The sequence below is a fragment of the Neopsephotus bourkii genome, unplaced genomic scaffold, assembly GCF_033783945.1.
Source record: "Neopsephotus bourkii isolate Nb327-2 ecotype Australia unplaced genomic scaffold, CSIRO-AGI_Nbou_v1 NB_481, whole genome shotgun sequence".
Classification (NCBI taxonomy): domain Eukaryota; kingdom Metazoa; phylum Chordata; class Aves; order Psittaciformes; family Psittacidae; genus Neopsephotus; species Neopsephotus bourkii.
In genome coordinates, this window is record NW_026900982.1 from 752,073 (window position 1) to 769,625 (window position 17,553).

The following is a 17,553-nucleotide window of genomic DNA, read 5'->3' on the forward strand; positions in this document are numbered from 1 at the left end:
GGTCCCCACTGCTCTGCTTGGCTGCTGCCTCCACTCACTTCTGGTTGACTGCTCTATCAATCTTCACATTATTTAAAGGTTTGATTCTAGCTTGTTTTTACATCCCAGTCACTGGTGTTGTAGTCATGGGTTTAATGGCAAAATTTCACCGTGGCATTATCGTTGAAAGATGGTTCTCAGCTCATATCCTATTTTTACAGTATCTCCACTGATCTGCTCCTGTTAGTGTGGAGCACTGACAGCAGGCATGTTAAACCATTGTGTAAGAACCCGCTCCTTTCATGTGCTTACCAAACAAACCAATTCCAAAGCAGCAAACCAGGCTTGTTGTGACAGGTTCTATCTCCTCCTAAACCTACCCTGAATGGCATTGATTACACTCCAGTTTTTAATTGCTTATTCATTAAATCCTGTACAAGCTTCCCTATTCTCCTAGGATGGCTGCCAGATTAGCCTGGCTCTCTTCATCCACCCTGTGTGAACTCTTTGCTGTGCTTGGATTTCTCTATTATTCTAACTTCATTAAAAATCGATATCAGTGGGTCAGAAGCTGCTGGTTCCTTTGTGATGATTACCCACGAACTACCCCTGGCCTGCAACAACCAATAGGAATATTTAATCCAGCTTGTTTGTCTGCTTCGCATCATTACAGGAGCAGCTGCTGCTCCTGGTTTTGGGGTGCATTTACCTTGAAAACATAGAATCATCTAATCAGGATGGTTTGGGTGCAAAGGGACATTAAAGCTCATCCAGTTCCAACCCCTGCCACAGGCAGGGACACCTTCCACTAGACCAGGTTGCTCCAAGCCCTGTCCAACCTGGCCTTGAACACTGCCAGGGATGGGGCAGCCACAGCTTCTCTGGGCAACCTGTGCCAGGGCCTCACCACCCTCACAGGGAACAACTTCTGCCTAAGATCTCATCTCAGTCTCCCCTCTGTCAGGTTAAAGCCATTCCCCCTTGTCCTGTCCCTGCAGGTCCTTGTCAAAAGCCCCTCTCCAGCTTTCTTGTTGGCCCCTTTAGGCACTGGAAGCTGCCCTAAGGTCTCCCTGGAGCCTTCTCTTCTCCAAGTCCCCTGTGCCCAAAGCCTGTTGCTCTGGGGCAGTGCATGCCTCACTGCTCCTGGTTCTCCCAGACCCCTCTCCAGCAGCTGGTGGCTCATCTCTATAACCTGAACATGAGTACCTGCTGCCATGCACATGTCCTGAAATGTCTGGGACAAACACAGGGCTGGAAGGTACAACTCTGGATCTAACAGGAGACACAGGTCCTTCGAGAAGCTGGATGCTCAAAGGCAACCTGAGGTGAGCCCTAGTTCCCCATGGACACTAAAACTGCAGTCACAGGAGGCTGTTTTGGGATTCTGCTTCACACTGTTGTCAAGGCAAAGCCACGGGAGATGTCTTCCTCTGCATTTGATGGAGGGGGCCTCTGTTCCCAGCTCCTTTTCTGGGCTGGGCTGCAGGGCTTGGCTGCTCCAGTGACCCACAAGGCAAAGATGGGCAGCAACGAGAGCATGCTGTGGGGGTCTCTTAATTGCTGAAGGACAGGCTGAACGCTCACTGCCACAGACACGCTTCGGGGTTCATTTTACAGCATCTGTAAATGCCACCATGAGGAAACTCTTGTCTAACCTCAGGAAAACCTCTGCAGGGAGGTACTGAATCTCCACTGCTGTACTGGGTGCTGCATCACTGCCTTGCGCAGCTGATCGGATACTGTTCGGAAGCAGGACTGGTCCAGCTGGGTCTGTGGAGGACAAGCTCTGTGCTTCAGTCCTTAATTAAAGGGGGCTTGTAAGGAAGATGGGGACAGACTTTTTACAAGAGTCTGTAGCAACAGGGCAAGGGGTGATGGTTTTGAACTAAAAGAGGGGAGATTAAGAAGAAGGAAGAACATTTTTATGCTGTGGGTGGTGAGGTGCTGACACAGGCTGCCCCAGGAAGCTGTGGCTGCACCATCCCTGGAAACACTCAAGGCTGTGTTGGATGGGGCTCTGAGCAGTCTGGTCTAAAGGCAGGTGTCCCTGCCCATGGCAGGCAAGTTAGACTGGATGATCTTTGTGTTCCTCCCAAACCAAACCATTCTGTAATCCTATGATTCCATGATTTTATGATTCTATGACGTGAGACCAGGCTTCATCTGAAGGGTGGGCTGAAAAGCCTGAAGTTCCCTGAAGCAGAAGACAACCAGGAGTCCAAAGGATGCAGTGATAGGAGAGCCTTATTCCAACCCTATATGCTCCTTACTGGTGGAAGAAGGAATATGTTTCAGGTGTGAGCATCAGTGGCAGGAAACAGCCTGCAGAATAGACCACTCCAAGTCATAAATATAAAGGGATTATCGAGGGATTTGTGCTCAGACTCACAGCATTTCCCTGCTGGCTCAGAAATGTCTGCACCATGATAGTAGTGCCAAGGCACAGCTGATGTACCTGGCCCCCTCTCACTCCCAGGCAGCTGGAGCTGAGCACCTTCCTCAAGGGAACACAGGGAATCAGTGTATACAAACCCAACAATAACTAAAGCCCCAGATCACAAGCCAGTGCTATAGCTCCAGCCCATCCTTCTGGCACATGAATGAGTTGTAGGAGGACAGACAGCCATAACCTTGGAGAGGAGGCAGAGGTGTGGGGAGAAGCAGAGCACTGGTGCTGGGGTTTGGGAAAGTGAGCTGTGCTCTTTGTGAATAATTCACATGCAGCTGATTAGTGCTGTTTATCAAAGCCCCAGATAAAGGCATGACACCTGATGCAGGTCCACCCTGAATAATGGAGTGGGCAGGAGCCCAGACGTGGCTGGTGGCTCATTGAGTTGCTTTTGTTTCCTACCTTGGTGGCCATCAGCATGCAGCTAATTAGCTGGTAAAATAATCCTGTGCTGGCCCTGGCCAGGTGCCTCAGCCTCCTTACAGCAGCTGACTGTGTGCTGGCTCCTTGGTTGCGGGTCTGGGACGGTACCTGAGCGCCCAAAGAAAGGGGCAGAGCATGGAAGTTGGGAACTGATGCATGAGGACAGCTCAAAAGGACCAGCCCAGCAGTGCAACCAGCCCAGAAGCCTGTCTCTAGCATCTCACCGGTTAGGGCATCCCCAGGCTTGAAACTCTCCTCTCCGGCTGAGACCCATCCAAACCGCCCTAGGGATGCCCTGTCCAAGTGCAGGTGGGTGAAGGGCAGTGCCACATCCTGCCCATGGTTAGCTTACTGGTGCAGATATGGGCTGGAAACTCTCCATGCAAGTGTAGGACAAGAAGGGTATAAAAATTCATAACATGATCCCACAGTGAAGGGCTTTGGTAGAAGGCACGTGCAAGCAGACTAGCATGAGATGTGAGCTCCCATAGGTGGATTTTGAGTGTGTCTGAGCAGGAGAAGACACTGTGAGGCATGTATGAGTGGTGTGGGGTAGAGGATCATATGGACAGGAGAGGGCAGAGATGCAAGAAGCAAGTGGAGGCAGCAGCCAGGGCACCACGCTGTGCTGGTGAGACATCAGAGAGGATGGCTGTGTGGTCCAGTGGCCCCAGAGCATCATCCCTGAGGCGAGAGGTCTGCTCCTTGCTGCTGCTCCCATTCCTGACCTGCTGGCTCACCCTAAACAAGCATTTCCTGGGCCTCCTGCATAAAACAAGGACAATTCCAGTCAGTGACCACATCTCTTAAGGATGAGGAACACTGCCCAAAAACTAAGAGCTTTTGCTTCAGGGTGGTTTGTTTTCCTCTATGTCACTGTTTTCCTCTCTGGGGCAAGCAGCGGTAACTGGATCTGGCCAAAGGGTGAAAGCCACGTTACAAACTGGTCAGCTCCTGATGGACAGTGTATGGGTGGGGGCACAGATAATATCCCCCTGCAGAAAGATGATACCCACAGAGAAAAGTCAGGAGCTGGCTCTCCTTACCTGACAGAGAGACAAAGAGACTAATACCAAAGGCTTTTAATACAGCACTGTGCTATCCAGGATAAAAATAGAGCTTTGTTTTGTCCTTTGTACTCCAGCTTCTTCAGCAAATAAGACCTCTGTGCAATTCAAGTCTTGCATGAAAGTGCCTCCAACTTGCAGAAACCTGGGTGCTCACCATTTCACCCTCAGAAAACAATCTGCTGCAGAATCACTGTAGAAGGAGTATCATGGGAAAAGTTATTAACTCTGGTGCAGTAAGGTTCCCCTCTTGTCTGGTTGCCATTCCCCAGCAGAGCAGGGCTTGAAGAGCAAGCTCAGGTTTCAAGAGATGCGTTTTGCAAACCAGAAGGTGCCCCTGTTTCATTGAGACAGTGCTTGGACTTTAGCTGGGCAAGCCTTGCTGCTGCCCAGCCTGGTTAAACACTGCACGGGTCTGAGCTGCAGGCTTTGGAGCATCATCATCAGTGATGCAAGAGGTTCAGCTGTCCCCAGTTGCTTCCCTCTCAATGTGGAAGATCCCAGGGATGCCTGGAGCTCACATCCACTCACTACTGAATGAGTGATGCTACAGATGCACTCATCAGGATGTTATTACTGTCCAGAGGATTGCTAAAAGGCAGAAATTAAATCTCTTCAAATGAAACTGAGTGCACTTTTAACCCAGACAAAATGTTCACATAAAATCACACCATGCTGGCCTCATGCTTGGTTTACTTTTGTCTCTATCCAAACCAAGATTTTAGGGTCCCTTTCTAGCCTCACCCGTAAGACAAAAATCTTATGGAACAACTTGGAGGCCACCAGCACAATTTAGGGTGTATTTTTGTCATTTTCATATATAATTTGAATCCCCAGACTTTATTACAAGAAGTCCAACCGTGCTACTGTTAGTTGGGAGCAATGCAGTAACCTTAATTATCCAAACATCATTAAATCAAGTTTCTCTGCTAATCCTTTCAGCAGTGGGCACACATAATGTTGATCACCAGTGCTGTCCTAGGCTTTCTTGGCAACAAGCTCTTGGTTGTCTGACTCCTTTGTGCAAGAGTAAAAAGGATCCAACTGAACAGGCAAAAGATTTAAAATAGGAACTATAAATTAAATCAGTCTTCTTCAATTCAGAAGAGACCATAATAAATAGCCATGAGGTTAAACTGGGGAGGAAACAGTTATTCATCATCTATTCCAGTGGAAAAACTTGGAAGACATGAAAATGAAGACTGTAGAAGGTAGTCTTAAAATGGAGTGGTTCTTTAGAAATCTCATTAAGGTTTTCTAGCATCAGCTTCCATGGAAGGTAAAGATAAAAGCACAGGGTGTGCTTGGTTATGACCTGAGAGGACTGATATCCTCAGGGGCAAGAGGCTGGAAAGGTAGAAGTTTCCATGCCATGTCAGAAATGCAAGCTAATCAGACAAGATGTCTACAAAGGTATCAGCTCAGCCTTTCTCTAGTACCATGTCACACAACTTGTCCAGTTCTGCAGGCAAGGCTGGCACATGAAAAAGAGCTGAAACACTGACCCCAGGGAGGAGGGAAGCTGCAGAGGCAGAGTTGTGAAGAGTCCACACTTCCCAGGGGGAGCTGCTAGTCATGTTGGTTCACCAAGAGCAAGAGTAAATGAGCAGGGGATAAGGCAGCTGGGATGGCTGGCTCACCTCAAGGTGGACATGGTCAGCAAATGATGATCACAGAATCAGCATAAAATGGTTTGGGTTGGAAGGCACTTTAAAGCTCACCCAGTTCCAAACCCCTGCCATGGACAGGGACACCTTCCTCTAGACCAGGTTGCTCCAAGCCCTGTCCAACCTGGCCTTGAACACTGCCAGGGATGCGGCAGCCACAGCTTCTCTGGGCACCCTGTGCCAGGGCCTCACCACCCTCACAGGGAAGAACTTCTGCCTCAGATCTAAACTCAGTCAGGTTAAAGCCATTCCCCCTTGTCCTGTCCCTGCAGGCCCTTGTCAAAAACCCCTCTCCAGATTTCTTGTTGGCCCCTTTAGGCACTGGGAGCTTCTCTATGTTCACCTGGGAGTCTTCCCCAGGCTGAACAAGCCCAGCTCTCTCAGCCTGTCTCCATAGCAGAGGTGCTTCAGCCCTTGGAGCATCTTCATGGCCTCCTCTGGACTCACTCCAACAGCTCCACATCCACTGTGTTTGTGCAGTACTGATAAATGCACACTGCTACCTCTTGCGGTTCACACGATGAGTGCCTTGGAGCTTGGATGAAAATGAAGAGCCTCTTTCACTGTCTGGCCAAATTGCAGCTTCATCTGTAATCATTTGACTCTTTAAGTTAAAGCTTCCTAAATCACTTCCCTCCTAATTACCCCCTTTGTACCAAGCCTGTGTGTTACACAAGTCAGAGCCTACACTCCCAAGTGTATGCAATTATTACCGGTTTGTTATCACTTGGATAACGGAGTGAAATGTAGGACACGGCAGCTGTTCCAGCTCAGCAGCCTCCAGATAGCAAAAGTTGCTTCAGTGAATTAACATTTTTTTCATCAAACTCTTGCAAAAATTCTCATTAAATACAAATGCATTTTCTTTTCACCCTGGAAGACAAGTGAAATAGTGCGAGTGCCAGTCAGCCCTGTCAGGTAACTAATTTGGGATAAGATTTCTTGATAAAGAGGCAATTTTGGGGTATAGTCAGACTTTTGCACTGTGTTTGACTTGTCATGCAATATTTTGATTAAGAGATGAAAAGTTCAGTGAAAACTTGACAAAGCGGTTGCTGGAGCTGTTATGCCTGTGAGCAATGCTTGGGAGTGACTGCAGGCAGGGATTCATCACCCAGGATGCTGGTGGCCAGTGCAGCCCTGCGGGACCAGACCTTGTAATGCATTTCCTAGTCTGAAAAAATGTGTCTAATTACAGAGCCCACTGCTTCAGAAAGGAACTGGAAAGGTGGGATTGATCAGAGAGGAACAGCCAGAGTTATAGAATCATAGAATAGTCAGGGTTGGAAAGGTCCTTAAGATCATCAAGTTCCAACTTCTCTTGCCATGGGCAGGGACACCTCACACTAAACCATGTCACCCAAGGCTCTGTCCAACCTGGCTTTGAACACTCCCATGGATGGAGCATTTGCCACTTCTTTGAGCAACCTGTGCCAGTGCCTTGCTACCCTTATAGTAAAGAGCTTCTTCCTTTTATCTAACCTGAATGTCCCCTGTTTAAGTTTTAACCCGTTACCCCTTGTCCTATCACTACAGTCCCTAGTGAAGACTCCCTCCCCAGCATCCCTGTAGGCCCCCTTCAGATACTGGAAGGCTGCTAGGAGGTCTCCACGCAGCCTTCTCCAGGCTGAACAGCCCCAACTTTCTTAGCCTATCTTCATATGGGATCTTAGCAGATCTGCCTACCCTGAAGTAGTCATCATCTCTGTTTGGCTTACTGGTAAGGAAAGGAAGTTATGGCCTGATCATGGACCAAGGAGCAGGAATTCTGTGAACATCACTTTGACAAATCAGACAAATCCACAGGGTTCACCACTTCACTAGTTGAGTATGGCTGAGCCGCATGGTCATCTGAGCCCCCTTGACAACCCAAAAGATTAGCATCTACCACAATCCCTTCTTTGGGCAGCCTGGGCATTGGTCATGTCCCTGTGCTGCCTGTTTTGTATTGCAGACGCTCATTAATTCAGGGCAGACTTTGCACTGGGCAGGCATTTTGGAGAGCTGCTCTCCCTCCCAGCTCAGTGTGTAACCTGGGCTGTAGCCTGGGTGCAGGAGTTGTCCTGACAGGCGGATGCATGGAGATGCAGTGGCTACACCCTGCCTGCCCTATGTTCCCCCCCCCGCCACCCCAGTCTTCTCTCAAACACTTTGAATAATGACAAGCATCGAAAGTTTGTTTGGGTGGGGAGCAGGCAAGGCTGCAGGGATGGGTTGTATTGTGGTTCAGCATGATAACCTCCCCCCCCCCCCCAAGTTAGGTATTAGATTACAATTTCAACTCCGTATCTTTGATTTGGGTCTGACTGATTTTCTCCATCTATCCTAGTACCCAACGCAGACATCACCAGGGTCCTTTTCTGTCCCAAGCACCCAGCTGGGTTGCCAATGGCCACATGGGAAAGCTCTAATCTCCAAAGCTCTTTGGAGCTGCCCAGCTCCTGCCCCTGCATCCCTGCAATGGATCCGGGTTAGTGTATTGGCCTGGCCAAGCCTGGCAGGCAGCATCCCAGTGTAGATGGGTGAGGGACAGTGCCCAGGCTTAGTTCTAGGCTAATTTAGATGGAGCCAACAGCTCCAAGTGGTTCAACAGCAGGAGACCAGCTCTCCCTTAGGTCTTTAAGTGCAGATTGGATCCTTCCTTGGGCAGCTGAGCCTTTGTTTCAATCTCTCAGGCTCTTGCAAGCCTGGCAATGGGTTGAAATCAGTGCCATCCCTTTGCTTTCCCTATGCTACCTTCCAAGGCATGTCTGGAAGTGGGGACCAAGCCAGGACAGAAATGCCGTGATTTCTCTTTCATCACTTCCTAGGATCTGATGATGTATGAATGGATGGATGGAGATGCCACCCCCTGCCAGAAGCTCATCTAGGCTTCAGGAGCAGAACTTGCCCAGGGAGCAAACATCATCCAAGGGCTGAGCTGGCAGGGAAGGGGGACAGGACTTCATAGGCTGGAGAATGCTCTTAGCAAAGCCAGATGCATCCATCAACCTCAGAGCCCTTGCTCAGACAGAGTGGGACTTCAGCCCTGGCCATGCCTGGCCAGGTTCACTGTCACCCCCAGCCACATCATGGGGTATGCAGCAGTCCCAGGCTGCCCTGATCCAAGGCTTTGAGCAAGCTCCAAACACCAAATCAGCCAAGCTGGGTTTGAAACAAGAGAGGTACCTACAGTCTGATAAAATTACGAGTGACCCAGAAAAACTCCCTCTCTTTCCATCAGCAGAAATGCCAGGGAAGGGAGCAGGGCACTTGATGAATTATGAAACACTTGGAAATGAAAGGCTGTGTAGGCAAGTCCTGAATATTTCATTCTCTCTTGCTTGGCTCTTGCCTGCCAGGGGCAGTGCGTTGGGAGGGGTCTGAGGAAGGAGCGTGTTATCCCCAGCCTAACACAGATCCATCTTCCTGATAATTTACATACTGGGAGATGAGCTGGCCCGAGGTCTGTGAGCGGAGCTGGGGAGTGCAGAAGCACACAAGTCAGGCTGAAAGGGCTGCAAAGTCATGTTAGGAGGATGGTGGAAGGGCCTGCATCTCACCGTCTGCCCAGGAGATGGGGGAATCTGCTCTTTGCCAGTTGTCACCATTCAGATACTGTGGCTGGAAAACACTGTCACAGGGCTAGGACAGGCTCTGATGTACCTGCTTTTACCAGCTCCTGTGACAGCAACAGCCTGCAATTCCGAGCACTCACAGGCAGTGTGCACTTTGGACTGTAGATGCATGGGGAGAGCATTGTGGTGGAGATGGATGTCATGTTGTGCAGCCTCTGGGCTTCTCTTGGGTAAACTTGACCCAGAGACCGTGCAGGTCACAGAGATGTCTGTAGAGTCAGTCTACAGGGGGGGCCTCCAGCTCCAAGCCCAGTCCAGCCTGGCCTTCATCATTGCCAGGGATGGGGCAGCCACAACTTCTCTGGGCAACCTGTGCCAGGGCCTCACCACCCTCACAGGGAACAACTTCTGCCTAAGATCTCATCTCAATCTCCCCTCTGTCAGGTTAAAGCCATTCCCCCTTGTCCTGTCCCTACAGGCCCTTGTCCAAAGCCCCTCTCCAGATTTCTTGTCAGCCCCTTTAGGCACTGGAACCTGCTCTAAGGTCTCTCTGGACCCTTCTCTTCTCCAGGCTGAACAAGCCCAGCTCTCTCAGCCTGTCTCCATAGCAGAGCTGCTCCAGCCCTCAGAGCATCTTTGTAGCCTCCTCTGGATTCGCTCCAACAGCTCCACATCCATCTTATGTTTGGGCCCCAGAGCTGGATGCAGGACTGCAGGAGGGCATTCATGAGAGTGGAGCAGAGGGGGAGAATCCCCTCCCTGGTCCTGCTGGTCACGCTGCTGGTGATGCAGCCCAGAACATGTCTGGCTTCCAAGCTCAAGCGCACACTGCTGGGTCATGGTGAGCTTCTCGGCAATTAAAACCCCTAAAAAATAAAAGAAAGCACAGACTTCCCTTTAGGAAGCCTTTGTAAAACAAGAGAGCTTCTGCTTTTGCAAACAGCAAGCACCACTATTGAGCAAACCTGAAATGCAGGCTGTTATGGCAGGCTTTTCCCTAGATAAGCCCATCTAGGGGAATCAGCAGGCCTCCATGAGCAGCAATGATTGTGCATGCAGCAATATGAAGTGCACAAAGTAAAGGTGTTCATGTTCAGTGTCCTGCATAGCACATTGGAGATGCAGGAGGTCACTGCTGGGAATTACCTGTGTACAACACATGGGAGCTGAGGAGAGGAGGAAGGGTCCCATCCTGCAGAGCACACTGGGACAGGTCTGCCCTGGCTCTCCCTTGCTCCTGGAGCATCAAGCATCACCAGCATTACCAGCAGGATCTGTCAGAGGTCTGCTGGAAAGCAGGACCTCCCTGCTGCAGACCAGGCAGAGGCAGATAAGCAGATGAGCAACAGTAAGGTCATTTTTCTGTATTTCTGAGGTACTTTGTGAATTTCCTCAGGCAGTTTATTATTATAAATTAGTGGTGTATAGTGGGTTGACTGCACAGCACAGTTTAATTTCTTTGGTCAGGGAAATGCCTACGTCAGTACGCTCTGAGCCCCAAGCATGTAGGTGTGTGCACAAAGAGACCTGTGCAAAGAAAGACTGGGGTGGGGAAACTAAAAACAGAGGACTGGCACAGGCAGGACCCAGGACATCAATGCCCAAAGCCAGTGCAGAACGCAGGGAGTTGAGCAAGGCTGGGCAAACCTTACTCTTCCATTTCAGAGGGTTCTTCAAAACCTAAGGGGATGTCTTGAGAGCTGGGAAAAAGAAACCCTTTCCTTAGACTGACCTAGGGCACATCTGCTGACCCTGCTTTTACCTTCGGTCCCTAGGCTGTGATGCAGGCACAGCATTGGGTGCTTGGATTACACAGGGGCAGAGGCAGGAGCCTTCAGTATCCCACCACCCATCAAGGGGAGTTCTTGTCTCCCACTCTAAAATCACATCTTGACAAATCAGCATCTCAATAAGCGATGCCTTAAGGTTTGCAAGGAAGTCATTTAATCAGCAGCAGCTTTCTCACTGGCCCCAGTCTGCAGAGCACTGCAGGCGTATTCCTGGTGTGCCATGCAATACCTTCACTGTCATCTGGGATCATGGCATTGCAGATGCTTTGCAAAGCAGATGGGGTAAGGCATATTCACCATTTCAGGGCTTCTTCCATGTCAGGAGTCACTTGTTGATTTATTGCTGGGTCTTCTCAGGGAATGGTCCCTCTGGTGCCACAGCAGAACATGAAGAACATAAAGCTAGAGCTCCTTGACAAGCCATGAGCTGGCAAATAAGTAATGACTTTTATTAGATGTGCCAGGCCTCTCTGCTCCCTGTGGTGCCTATTTGGACCTGTAATTTAACAAACGTGGCTGCTTTCAGCATGCACAGTGCTGCACACCCTGGCTGCAAGAGCAGCAGCAAACCCAGGCAAGAGCCACTAAGAGCAACTAGATGCCTTCATCCTGCTCATCCTGGGGGAGATTCCATCGTGATCAGATGCTCAAGGGAGAAATGGCCATGGTGGTTGGAAGGTGTTATACCCCCTCAGCATCCATCTCAGCCCTTGGAGGGTGTCAGCACATGCAGGTCTGGTGGGACAAATGTGAGCCTTCCTCACTTGTTCCTCTATAGGATCAGGCAGGCTGCTCAGTGCAGCCATGGGGTTGGAGAAACCAGCTCCTTTTCTACTGAAGAGAAGATAGGAATGCTCTGCTGTCAGAGCAATGGCATCCAGCACAAGTGTGGGAGCAGCCTGGGAAGGAGGAAATAATGTGTTAAACCATCACTCAACGCCTTCTGTAAACATAACCAGGCATGTCCATTGTGCTCCAGGGATGTCCTACCCCAGTGTTCTGGGTTTAGCAGTAGCAGTCATTTTTCTCCTTCTTGGTAGCTGGTGCAGTGCTGTGTTTTTTACTTTTGGCCTGGGAACAGCATTGATAGCACCGATGTTTTTAGTTACTGCTCAAATGTTTGATCTGGCCAAGGGCTTTGTGAGTCTCATGCTCTGACAGGGAGGAGGGGAAGCCGGGAGGAAGCAGAGACAGGACACCTGACCCAAACTGACCAAAGAGGCATTCCATGCCACAGCACGTCATGCCCAGGATGTAACTGGGAGTTACACAGAAAGGGCACTGTGGGGTTGGACTGGGTATCGGTCGGTGCTCGGTTGGGTGGGGTGGGGCGAGTTATCAGTCAACGGGTGGTAAGGTGTTGTATTCTCTTCCCTTTTTATTTCCTTTGTCATCATTATCATTGGTGGCAGCAGCAGTGGTTTGTGTTATACCTTAGTTACTGGACTGCTTCTAACCTGTGGGAGTTGCATTCTTCTGATTCTCCTTCCCATCTCTCCAGGAGCAGGGGGAGGGCAAAAAGGGGGAGAAGTGAGTGAACGAGCTGTGTGGCTGGGTTTAAACCGTGACACCCAGGATAGCTCCTCCTTTGGGGGGGGAGGGGGGTGTGATTTGTGGCCAGGCATGTTGTCCTGGGACCTCCCGATGTCATGTCCTGTGCTGATAATGTCCTGGTGCAGACGAGTTGGGGACAGTGCTCTGGTTCTTACAGAATCATAGACTCACAGAAACCTAGAATAGTTAGGGTTGGAAAGGACCTTAAGATCATCAAGTTCCAACCCCCCTGCCATGGGCAGGGACACCTCACACTAAACCATATCACCCAAGGCTTCATCCAACCTGGTCTTCACCACTGTGAGGGATGGAGCATTCACAACCTCCCTGGGCAACCCATTCCAGTGCCTCACCACCCTAACAGGAAAGAATTTCATCCTTATCTCCAATCTAAACTTCCCCTGTTAAAGTTTTAACCCATTACCCCTTGTCCTACCACTACAGTCCCTAATGAAGAGTTCCTCCCCAGCACCCCTACAGACCCCCTTCAGATACTGGAAGGCTGCTATGAGGTCTCCATGCAGCCTTCTCTTCTCCAGGCTGAACAGCCCCAACTTTCTCAGCCTATCTTTATACAGGAGGTGCTCGAGTCCCCTGATCATCCTCGTGGCCCTCCTCTGGACTTGTTCCAACAGTTCCATGTCCTTTTTATGTTGAGGACACCAGAACTGCACACAATACTCCAAGTGAGGTCTCACAAGAACAGAGTAGAGGGGCAGGATCACCTCCTTTGACCTGCTGGTCACACTCCTTTTGATGCAGCCCAGGATACGGTTGGCTTTCTGGGCTGCAAGCGCACACTGAAGCCGGCTCATGTTCATTTTCTCATTGACCAGCACCCCCAAGTCCTTCTCCGCAGGGCTGCTCTGAATCTCTTCTCTGCCCAGCCTGTAGCTGTGTCTGGGATTGCTCCAACCCAGGTGTAGGACCTTGCACTTGGCATGGTTAAACTTCATGAGGTTGGCATCAGCCCACCTCACAAGCGTGTCAAGGTCCCTCTGGATGGCATTCCTTCCCTCCAGCGTATCAACCGAACCACACAGCTTGGTGTCATCGGCAAACTTGCTGAGGGCGCACTCAATCCCACTGTCCATGTCACTGACAAAGATGATGAACAAGACCGGTCCCAAGACCAGTCCCAACACCTATCCCTGAGGGACACCACTCGTTACTGGTCTCCAGCTGGACACTGAGCCTTTGACCACAACTCTTTGTGGCCATCCAGCCAGTTCTTTATCCACTGAGTGGATCATTCATCAAATTGATGTCTCTCCAATTTAGAGACAAGAATGTCGTGAGGGACAATGTTGAACGCACAAGTCCAGGTAGATGACATCAACTGCTCTACCCCTGTCTATCGGTTCTGTAGCCCCATCATAGAAGGCCACCAAAGGGGTCAGGCAGGATTTCCCCTTAGTGAAGCCATGCTGGCTGTCACCAAGCACCTTGTTGTTTTTCATGTGCCTTAGCATGCCTTCCAGGAGAATCTGCTCCAAGATTTTCCCAAGCACAGAGGTGCCATGTTCAACTTATGAGTGCAAACATAGCAGCAGATATTCAGGATGGAAAATGCCGGTTTGGGTTCCTTTAGTTGAATCCCAGCAATACAAGACAGATGGTTCCCAAAGACTCCTTCTCTTCTTATACCAACAGTGTTCCATTGAAATGGTTTCCTTGCTTGCTTCTCCTTTGCTCACCGTCTCCACAGAGCTGGGGTCACTGGCTCAGCTGCCGGAGTCCTTGGCCATCCTCTGATCTTCCATGTCACTTCTACATCCTCTTAAGGCAAATGGGAAGCAAACCATTCTCATATGCTTGGGCAACTTGGCCATCAAATTTCTTTCCCATTAAAAACAGAATCTGGGTGCTCAGCACAGCTTGCCTGACTTTTCTCTTCTTTGCTCCATAGGCTCATTGGCACTTTCCAGATGGTTCTGCAAAAGGTGGTGGAAGAAGGGCAGGTAGAGGTGACGGACACGCTCATAGATGACAATAATTCAGCCATTCAGGTAGGTCAAGAGGAGTAAGCAGCTGGTGCTCCCCCTCAGGCTTGGTCTGTGTGTCCATATTTTTGTTGACTGTGGGAAGAGGGAATTCTGTGTTATGCTCCTGAAATCCCAAATCCTCAGCCTGTCCTTCATCCTATTACTTTTGGTCTGAAGGAATAAGGCAGCCAGGACTGTCCTGAGGGTGCACAGTGAAAGCTCTATTTGTCTCTGACCTCAACACTGCTTCTTTTCTGTCCTTGTAGCCCATGAGACATACCTTTTGCAGCAGCTCATCTGAAGTCCCATTCTTTATACCCCCCTGGGGAAAATCAGGGTAAGAAATACAAGCTAGTGTGCGTCTGCACCCCTCATCCTGAGCTGCTGATGACCAGGCAAAGGCAAAGCAGATGCTGTGTAACTGTGCATTCCCATCTCCATTCCTGTAACACATCCATGGGAGCTGCTTCCCTGGAGTTTTATAACACACTTGGAAGCACAGCTACTTATGATTTTCTTGAGTATCAAAACCCTGGTGTTTTAATTAAGAAATAAAGCCTCAGCCTCCCCTCTTTTCCTCTATAAGCTGCTTCCTAGACTCAGCATAAAGAAAAAGCGCAATTGCTTCTGACCCTCTGTGCTAACAACAAGCAATTAGCAATGAAAAGATGAGTGGTTTCATTAGGAGCAGACAGGAGGTGACTTCTCCTGTGGGATTAGAGGGTATGAAACCAATAAAAGTACAAGAAACTGTTCTGAGGAGGAAGAAGAAATGAAAGGGGTGCAGACCTGGGACACAGCTATAATGCCAGCAAAAATAGCTCCTGCTGTTCTCTTGGTTTATCAGATGGAGAAGTTACCCAATTAAAGTTCATGGGATCCTCCAAAGGAAGAAAGTCCCACATTTTTAAGACCCTTCAGTGTCACAAGGGGGAGAGATGAATATCAGTGCAAAAAAATTAAATGAAAAATTAAATACATTCAACTTCTTGATGTCAAAAATGTTGTGTTTTTTTAGACTGAACTAACCTAAGACTAAGGAGGTGCCTGCATTGCCTGGTGCCTTGCTGTTTGGCTGTGCTATAGCCACCTGGTAGGTCAAAGCAAATGGTCTGCTACCCTTCACCTCTACATAACCCATGTGCTTCTAACTTGGAAGAACCTGGAGGAGAAATGACCTTCCAAGCCCATACCTGGTGTGCTGGATCTCTGCTCATCACCTCTCCTTTGAGGACCTCATGTCTACGTCTCCTCTATGTCATGGCAGCTTTGCTGGAGTTGTTTTAGTTGGTATCTACAGAGTGCTCTGGAAAACACAAATACTGGCTATTGCCTATTGCTGTAAAATCAGGGCAGCCTGGGCAAGGCAGATTTTACAGGACCACAGATGTCCTTTGGACAAGACAAAAAATCCCCCCATGTCCTTCCCACCACAAGCCACATGGATGCTCATGCACAAACCCTGCATTTCCTGAGCTAGCTGTGAGCAGAAATGCCTCATCCCTCTATGTCCCCTGCATTTCTGGGACATCGTCTTAGCCCCAGGCTATGCCTGTTCAAACTGGAGTTAGGATGTGAGGGTGTACACTTGTGTTTTGGGCTTCCATCAGGATTTCAGATCTCTTCTCCCATGCAGTAACCATTGCAACAACAGAGGCACGGAGACAACTGAACTTCCCGCTGCCAGCCTTTGTTCCAGCAAGAGAATAAATTTGCACTGAGGGAGCCTGAAGAAGAGATAATCCAGAGGGCAACACCTGGGACATTTTGCATAGACAAATATTAGTGGAAACCTAAATTCGGAGTATCTCCTGATGGGCAGCAGAGGTGGCCCTTGAGGAGAGGTGACCCAATTTCTCCCAGCCTCGAAAGATTTTATTAGTAGGCATAGGAGTGGACCACAGCCAGTGAGGGCTGCTGCAGGAGGAGAGAGGGACTGAAAAATAATCAGACATATGGAGGAGGCAGAGGCATGGAAAGCCACTGCCCGTCCGCTAAGATGGGATAACTGGATGTCAGCACGCCTCCTCATTTGATATACAAAGGTTTTGCTTGGAAGAACATGTTACTTGCATTGAGCAAGCTCAAAGAAAAATAATGTGCAAGGGCTGCAAACATCACCTCCTAGAAGTAGGAACTTTGTACAATCACAGAATGGCTTGAGCTGCAAGGGACCTTATGATCATCCAGTTCCAACCCGCTCCCATGGGCAGGGACATCTTCCATTGGACCAGGTTGCTCCAAGCCCCGTCCAACCTGGGCCTTGAACACTGCCAGGGATGGGGCACCCACAGCTTCTCTGGGCAACCTGTGCCAGGGCCTCACCACCCTCACAGGGAAGAACTTCTGCCTAAGAGCTCATCTCAATCTCCCCTCTGTCAGGTTAAAGCTATTCCCCTTTGTCCTGTCCCTACAGGCCCTTGTCAAAAGCCCCTCTCCAGCTTTCTTGTTGGCCCCTTTAGGTACTGGAAGGCTGAAAGTAAGCAATCTCAATGTGTCCCCTCTTGGCAATCCCATCTTTCCTCTCTCTGCTCCTTAAAACCTGTGATGTGCTTTGGGTGTAGGCAGAGATGCATCTTCACTGCCACAGCTTCATGGAGAGCAGTTTCCAGGCATAACTTCATCTTCCTGTAACCAAATACAAAGGATAGGAAGGTCTCCTTGCCTGTGGCAGGGCGGCTGGAACCAAATGGAATTTAAGGACCCTTCCAGCCCAAACCATTCAGTGATTCAATAATCCTATGGAAGGAAGGGTTGAAAACTGTTTTTGTCTTTTTCTGGGCTGACTGCAAAACCTCACTGGCAGCACCCAGCTGTCCCTAGTAACATCATTGACTTGCCTTAGCAAAGAGGATATAGGAGCCAGGAACTGTAAAGCCAGAAGGGATGCTAAGATCGTGGCCTCCTGCAAGAGAGGCTCTGGGATGCCTCAGAATTCATTACTATTATCTCGAGTAGTGAACAAACAAAAAAACCCCAGACAAATAAAAATGGTTTTTAAATGCCAGTGGTAGAGCAATCCAGCAGCCTTTCACTGTAGCATTCTGCTTGTTAGTTTTCTTTACTATTGAATTTGTACTTT

General features: G+C 49.4%; 2 protein-coding genes across 8 annotated transcripts in view; one reads left to right on the plus strand and one right to left on the minus strand.

Annotated features, from left to right (window-relative positions):
• Nucleotides 1–17,553, minus strand: part of ESCO2 (establishment of sister chromatid cohesion N-acetyltransferase 2) — a 248,206-nt gene that overhangs the window by 171,283 nt on the left and 59,370 nt on the right. The gene's annotated exons all lie outside the window — the stretch shown is intronic.
• Nucleotides 1–17,553, plus strand: part of OTOF (otoferlin) — a 99,148-nt gene that overhangs the window by 17,581 nt on the left and 64,014 nt on the right. For all 7 annotated transcript variants that reach the window (XM_061350167.1, XM_061350169.1, XM_061350173.1 and 4 more), the window contains exon 4: nt 14,396–14,495. In XM_061350167.1, the coding sequence (XP_061206151.1) occupies nt 14,396–14,495 (100 nt within the window). The remainder of the gene's footprint in view (nt 1–14,395; nt 14,496–17,553) is intronic.